The 7,500-nt window shown below is 47.2% G+C and overlaps 1 protein-coding gene across 1 annotated transcript in view; it reads right to left on the bottom strand.

Annotated features, from left to right (window-relative positions):
• Positions 1 to 3,845: 3,845 nt before the first annotated feature.
• LOC130376153 (collagen alpha-1(XIV) chain) overlaps positions 3,846 to 7,500 on the bottom strand; it is a 6,680-nt gene continuing 3,025 nt past the window's right edge. Inside the window, exon 6 of the mRNA XM_056583372.1 lies at positions 3,846 to 4,159. Within this exon, the coding sequence (XP_056439347.1) occupies positions 3,846 to 4,159 (314 nt within the window). The remainder of the gene's footprint in view (positions 4,160 to 7,500) is intronic.

Raw genomic sequence — 7,500 nt, 5'->3', positions numbered from 1 at the left:
TTATAGAGGTATAGATATAGAGTGTGTCTTATAGAGAGACGGTGGAGTTCGAACAGTCCAACGTGCACAAACTTTGTAAATATTTGCCCTGTTTAGACACACACACACACGCACAAACACACACACACACACACACACACACACACACACGCACACACACTCACCCACGCACCGACCTACGCGCACACACAAACACACACACACTCAGCCACGCACCGACACACAAACACATACACACAGAAACACAGACACACACACAAGCACACACAAACAAACCCACACACTCACCCACTGACCAACGCACCAACGCACAAAGCCCTTCCGGATGTAACCAGAAACACACTCAACCCTCCCCCAATGCACAAATGTACCACACAGACACACACGCATTGATTTTGAAATATTGATATGTCTGAGGTTATCCATATTTAAGGTATGAACTCACCTAACTAACCCCGCATCAGAGTCCATCATGTCTGGGTTCCATTGGCCTCGCGTCCTACTCCCTACACAGTGTACATTATATAGGACACTACCAAGGGAACAAGCAGGATCACACACTAATAATGCTCCAGAAATGGAACATCGTGTTTGCCAATATAAACTACAAAGTGAATTATTATCAAAATAAAGTAGTGCACTAGGAATATTGAAAACGAAATAATAGTGACACCCTAAACATTATTTAAATAGTTTAAATAGTGCATTATTAGGGAACGAGTGGCCCATTCCGACCATACCCCGGAACACTGAGGACACCTAGCGGAGTGACGGGGTACTGCATCCGGCCTCTCTGAGGACAACTAGCGGAGTGACGGGGTACTGCATCCGGCCTCTCTGAGGACACCCAGCGGAGTGACGCGGCCGTCGAGAATAAATAAAACCTGTTTTTCTAAAAACTATAAGTGGCTTCTACTGGAGCATAAACCATCGATTCACGATATGACGGCTCGGGGTAAGTATATCTGGGATGGTTGCGACATTATGGCTAGTAATCAAAACTTTTATAAAGAATAGGATTGGGATTTTCATATCCGGATCCACACTGCTCGCGCTCCATTTAGTCCGTTTCTGTTTCCATGACAACCCATGACTGACCTGCTGCCTTATGCTACACCTTACGACTACTACATACTATACTACTATAATACTTCTACCTTATTATAATACCACTCGACTACTATATTGTAATTGTATTACTATGCTAGTGGTCTTAGCATAGTGACTATATTATCACATTATACTATTACTACTATACTACTAACCCTACACCATAACTGATACATGATATGACTACTTTACTACTACATTATAATATATCACTAGACTAGTTATACGATTATGGTTATAAATACAAACAAAGTGGTTCAGCCAGTAGCAGACTGGATAAACTGGGCAGCTGCCAGTATAACCAGTAGCGGACTGTGGTTAACCTGGGAAGCAGCCAGTAGAACCAGTAGCAGACTGGTTAAACTGGGCAGCTGCCAGTAGAACCAGTAGCAGACTGTGGTTAACCTGGGAAGCAGCCAGTAGAACCAGTAGCAGACTGGTTAAACTGGACAGCTGCCAGTAGAACCAGTAGCAGACTGGTTAAACTGGGCAGCTGCCAGTATAACCAGTAGCAGACTCTGGTGAAATGGGTCAGCCGCCAGTATAACCAGTAGCCGACTGGTTGAACTGGTAAGCGCTCCACCCACAGAGGGGTCTGTGGTTCACATGAATCGCAGGCCTAGAAACGGTACAGCCCATGGTTCTCAGATCTTTAACTACAACTAAAACCTGCAGTCGAAACTATAATCTTTAACTATATTCTGTGTCAGTCGTATAAATGAATTGGAGGGCTTTTTGAGTTCTGAGGAGAGAGCGAGAGAGGCCTACCAGTTACCCCAATCAGTGTGTGTGTGTGTGTGTGTGTGTGTGTGTGTGTGTGTGTGTGTGTGTGTGTGTGTGTGTGTTTTTGTGTGTGTGTTCGTGTGTGTATTTCCATTTTAGGAAACATGACAACCATAGGAATTCCAAGTATGTTTTATTACCGTAGCATTTTGAGCTGATTCTGAGCTGTATGAATAGAAACAGTATTCTACTGATAGAGACAGTTCTATCATCAATACAACATCATTAACCCCAGTAGAAGGATCGCATCTACTCTATAATCTACCTGGAATGTGAATAAATAAGTTCTTTGTTTTAGACATGTCTGTACAGAGCCTGGGTAGCAGAAGACCGGTGTGTGCATGGATGGTAGGTCGTAGGTGTAAAGTAGGTTCCATTTTACAAGTCTACCTGTAGAAGTATACATGTTACAAGTCTAGATGTTGGAAGTATGCATGTTAGAGGTAGACATGTAGAAGTGTAAAAGTTAGAAATCTACATGTAGAAGTGTACATGATAGAAGTATACACGTAGAATTGTAAATGTTAGAAGTGTATGTAGAAATATACATGTAGAAGTATACATGTTCGAAATCTACATGTAGAATAGTACATGTAGAAGTCAAAATGTTGGCTATCTACATGTATATTTCAAGTCAACATGTGTGAACAAAGTATACATGTTGAAGTCTAAATTAACATTCATGGTCTAAATGTATAAACAACCATTGCTTTCAACAAAAAGTACAGAAAAATAATATATATGTTTCAAAATAAAAACTCTATTTAAATGGAGAGCCAATACTAATTAAAACTAGATATTGAATTGTCAAAAGATTTAAGTTAAGTTTTTGCCGACCAAACTTTAAAACATCGTCATGTTGGAATTAAAGGACAGAGACAGAGCAAGAGATAGAAAGAGAGAGAGAGAGAGAGAGAGAGAGAGAGAGAGAGAGAGAGAGAGACTACTGTTAACAATGCAGAGAGAGAGAGGGAGAGAAAGAGACTACTGTTAACAATGCAGAGAGAGAGAGAGAGAGAGAGAGAGAGAGACTACTGTTAACAATGCAGAGAGAGAGAGAGAGAGAGAGAGAGAGAGAGAGAGAGAGAGAGAGAGAGAGAGAGAGAGAGAGAGAGACTACTGTTAACACTGCAGAGAGAGAGAGAGAGAGAGAGAGAGAGAGAGAGAGAGAGAGAGAGACAGAGAGAGAGAGAGAGAGAGGGGTGTATTGTGTGCGGGTGTAGCCCTGGTATGTTCCACACCAAAACAAGGCACTTGATCAGAGATTAAGGAAGAGCTGGTATCAGTAACAACAAGAAGCCCCCCTCACACTGGTATCACCATGTTACAAGTAGTAATGGTATCATGTAACTAGTAGTACTGGTATCATCATGTAACTAGCAGTACTGGTATCATGTAACTAGCAGTACTGGTATCATCATGTAACTAGCAGTACTGGTATCATGTAACTAGCAGTACTGGTATCATGTAACTAGCAGTACTGGTATCATCATAGCAATAGTATTAGTAGATAAAACCTGTACTAGTAGTACCGTTTTTTTCACTTTACTAGTTGAAGTAACTAGTACTAGTGTAGATAAGGATATTTGTAGAAAGAGACAAAGCAAGGGAATCAAAAATACGGTTCTGGTAAATCTGAAGGAGGTCAAGACAAAACAACCGATGGTAAGGGTATTAATTATTTAAAAATATTCTAATTTATATCCAGAGTTGACCCAGGGGGAGTGGCCTAAGGGGCAGGGGCCCCCAGGGGGTGTGGCCTCAGGGTAAGGGTCCCAGGGGGAGTGGCCCAAGGGGCAGGGCCCCCCAGGGGGTGTGGCCTCAGGGTAAGAGCCCCAGGGGGAGTGGCCCCAGGGCCAGGCTCCTGTTCAGATGGTCCCCTGCGCTGACCGATAGCCAATCAGCAGCCTCCTCCTCCTCCTCCTCCTCCTCCTCCTCCTCCTCCTCCATGATCAGTTAGTCCCGGGACCCTTCTGGGCGCCCCTCCTCAGCCTCTCCGTCAGAGAGCTCCTGACCGCCGTCTGCACCACCTTCTGCACCACCTTCTGCACCTCCTCCTCCTCCCTCCGCACCGCGCCTCCTGCTGCTCCCGCAGTCAGGCTGCGGGCCGAGCGGTGGACCTCGGAGGGGTCGTCGGGGGCGACCGGCCGCGGGGCGGGGTAGTTGGGCTGGTAGTACTCAGAGGGGTAGCCCCCCCCCCCGTAGCGGTAGGGGTCCTCCACGTCTGCCTCCTCGTAGTTCTGGAAGGAGCTGGAGGGGAGCTGGACTGCAGGGACATCGGCGGAGTCAGACAGCTCCTCATCCCCCCCCTCGCCCCCCCCTCGCCCCCCCAGACCTCCTCATCCCCCCCATCGCCCCCCCAGCCCTCCTCGCCCCCCTCCGGGTCTGGACGCCATGGCCCTGCCCCGGCAACCAGGACGCCAGGCAACCAGACAGGTAACCAGGTCACCAGGCAACCAGACAGGTAACCAGGCAACCAGACGGGTAACCAGGTCACCAGGCAACCAGACAGGTAACCAGGTCACCAGGCAACCAGACAGGTAACCAGGCAACCAGACGGGTAACCAGGTCACCAGGCAACCAGACAGGTAACCAGGTCACCAGGCAACCAGACAGGTAACCAGGTCACCAGGTAACCAGACAGGTCACCAGGCAACCAGACAGGTAACCAGGTAACCAGACAGGTAACCCGACAACGAGGTAACCAGACAATCAGGTAGCCAGGTGACGAGGTGACGAGGTAACCAGACAGGTAACCAGGTGACCGGCAGGTCAGTCAGAACCCAGGCCACCAATGGCCCCCAGTTCCCGGCAGAGCCCAGCGTTTGGGTGGATCGGGGGTTTTGATTGGGCGGCGGGCAGCGGGCGGGGCATGAGCAGGGAGGATATCGAGGGAAGATTGAGAAAATGTAGACAAAAGGTACCATGGTTAGCATCAAGTGTGAGAAAAGGTAATATTATGGGGTGTACAGGCACTAGCTGGGGTTTAACAGTATATAACATGTGAGCTTTAGTGTGTTTACCCAGTCAGTACTGTGTCTAGACGGTCAGTACTGTGTCTAGACGGTCAGTACTGTGTCTAGACAGTCAGTACTGTGTCTAGGCGGTCAGTACTGTGTCTAGGTGGTCAGTACTGTGTCCAGACGGTCAGTACTGTGTCTAGGCTGTCAGTACTGTGTCTAGATGGTCAGTACTGTGTCTAGACGGTCAGTACTGTGTCTAGACGGTCAGTACTGTGTCTAGGGGGTCAGTACTGTGTCTAGGCGGTCAGTACTGTGTCTAGATGGTCAGTACTGTGTCTAGACGGTCAGTACTGTGTCTAGACGGTCAGTACTGTGTCTAGGCGGTCAGTACTGTGTCTAGGCGGTCAGTACTGTGTCTAGGCTGTCAGTACTGTGTCTAGACGGTCAGTACTGTGTCTAGTGACGGTCAGTACTGTGTCTAGACGGTCAGTACTGTGTCTAGACGGTCAGTACTGTGTCCATACGGTCAGTACTGTGTCTAGGCTGTCAGTGCTGTGTCTAGACGGTCAGTACTTTGTCCAGACGGTCAGAACTGTGTCTAGGCTGTCAGTACTTTGTCCAGACGGTCAGTACTGTGTCTAGGCTGTCAGTGCTGTGTCTAGACGGTCAGTGCTGTGCCCAGACGGTCAGTACTAGGGGTGTGCCAAATAATCGTCATGACGATGCATCGCGATTCTAATTTTCACGATCTACTGCATCGATTGTTGACGCCAAGAATCGATTATTAATTTTAAAAAAATGAATAATTAAAAAAAAAAAAAAAAAATTTTTTTATTTTTTTTAATAGTTTTATAAAGCCTATTCACTTTTTGTGGCATCAGTTTGTCCTCTTATGTTTATGAAATGATATTGTTGTTATAATGGCAGCTACTTCCAAAAGGGGAAATGTTTGAATGTTTTCATTTCATTGGTTTAAAGGACCACTGAGGCCATGTAAACGGCACTGATTATCCTTATTTTGTTATTTTAAGTTTTATAGATCCTTAGCACTTCTTGTCAGTGTATCCAGTAATAGTCGTTTCAATAAATACAGCTATGTATGAATTGAGTTGCTTTGAGTTATCAATTGAACACACTATCCAGATCATACACAGCCAGTCAGCCACTGGTAATGGCTTAATTTTTTTTTAAGTGTTCAGTGAAAATTCGCAATGCATCGCAATGCATCGCAATAATTCAAGTATCGCGATGCATCGTGATAGAATCGCATCGTGGCATGTGAATCGTGATACGAATCGAATCGTGACTTCTTTGGCAATACCCACCCCTAGTCAGTACTGTGTCTAGACGGTTAGTACTGTGTCCAGACGGTCAGTACTGTGTCTAGGCAGTCAGGACTGTGTCTAGGCAGTCAGGACCGTGTCCAGACGGTCAGTACCGTGTCCAGACGGTCAGTACTGTGTAGACGGTCAGTGCTGTGTCCAGACGGTCAGTACTGTGTCTAGGCGGTCAGTACTGTGTCTAGGCTGTCAGTACTTTGTCCAGACGGTCAGTACTGTGTCTAGGCTGTCAGTACTGTGTCTAGGCGGTCAGTGCTGTGTCCAGACGGTCAGTACTGTGTCTAGACGGTCAGTACTGTGTCTAGACGGTCAGTACTGTGTCCAGACGGCCAGTACTGTGTCTAGGCGGTCAGTACTTTGTTTAGGCAGTCAGTACTGTGTCTAGGCGGTCAGTACTGTGTCCAGACGGTCAGTACCGTGTCTAGGCGGTCAGTACAGTGTCTAGGCTGTCAGTACTGTGTCTAGGCGGTCAGTACTGTGTCCAGACGGTCTGTACCGTGTCTAGGCGGTCAGTACTGTGTCTAAGCTGTCAGTACTGTGTCTAGGCGGTCATGGGACAGTGGTTGGGTTTGGGTGAGTAGAGACGAAAGAGGTAGAAAGGAGAGGAGTAGAGAGGAGAGGAGAAGAGAGGAGAGGAGTAGGAGTCTCCAACATGCAGAGTGACCCACTGGTAGAGCATGCTGGGGGCTAGCTAGCTAGCATCCGTTAACAGGTGAGCTAACAGGTGAAAGGTAAATCACAACCATCGGTGTGGTCATCTAGACTTGTGGTGCGCTATCTGAGAACGTTTAGAAACCCTGCATGGGGGACCCTCAATGTCAATCACATTTAGAATCGGGAGAAATATCGACCCCCCCGAAAAGAAAATCCCGGTTATGAAGGCGTCTCCACGGTAACGACGTCCAGTACGTTGCCATGGTTGCAGTGCCGTGCCATCGTTCATTTTGGAGCCAAAGGGTTCTGGGTTCAAACCGCCTGACGCGCCTAGCCGGGACCTGACCCTGGCCTGGGGCTGATAGGACCATGGAGCATGTTGGCTAACATGAGGCTATAGCATGTTGGCTGACATGAGGCTATAGCATGTTGGCTAGCATGATGCTAAAGCATGTTGGCTGACATGATGCTATAGCATGTTGGCTGACATGATGCTATAGCTTGTTGGCTAACACGAGGCTATAGCATGTTGGCTCACACGAGGCTATAGCATGTTGGCTAACAAGAGGCTATAGCATGTTGGCTCACATGAGGCTATAGCATGTTGGCTAACATGAGGCTATAGCAAGTTGGCTAGCAAGAGGCTATAG

Source organism: Gadus chalcogrammus, chromosome 22 (assembly GCF_026213295.1).
Source record: "Gadus chalcogrammus isolate NIFS_2021 chromosome 22, NIFS_Gcha_1.0, whole genome shotgun sequence".
Taxonomy (NCBI): domain Eukaryota; kingdom Metazoa; phylum Chordata; class Actinopteri; order Gadiformes; family Gadidae; genus Gadus; species Gadus chalcogrammus.
Note: the sequence above shows the minus strand (reverse complement) of the source record. Positions and strands in the feature narration are given on the sequence as shown.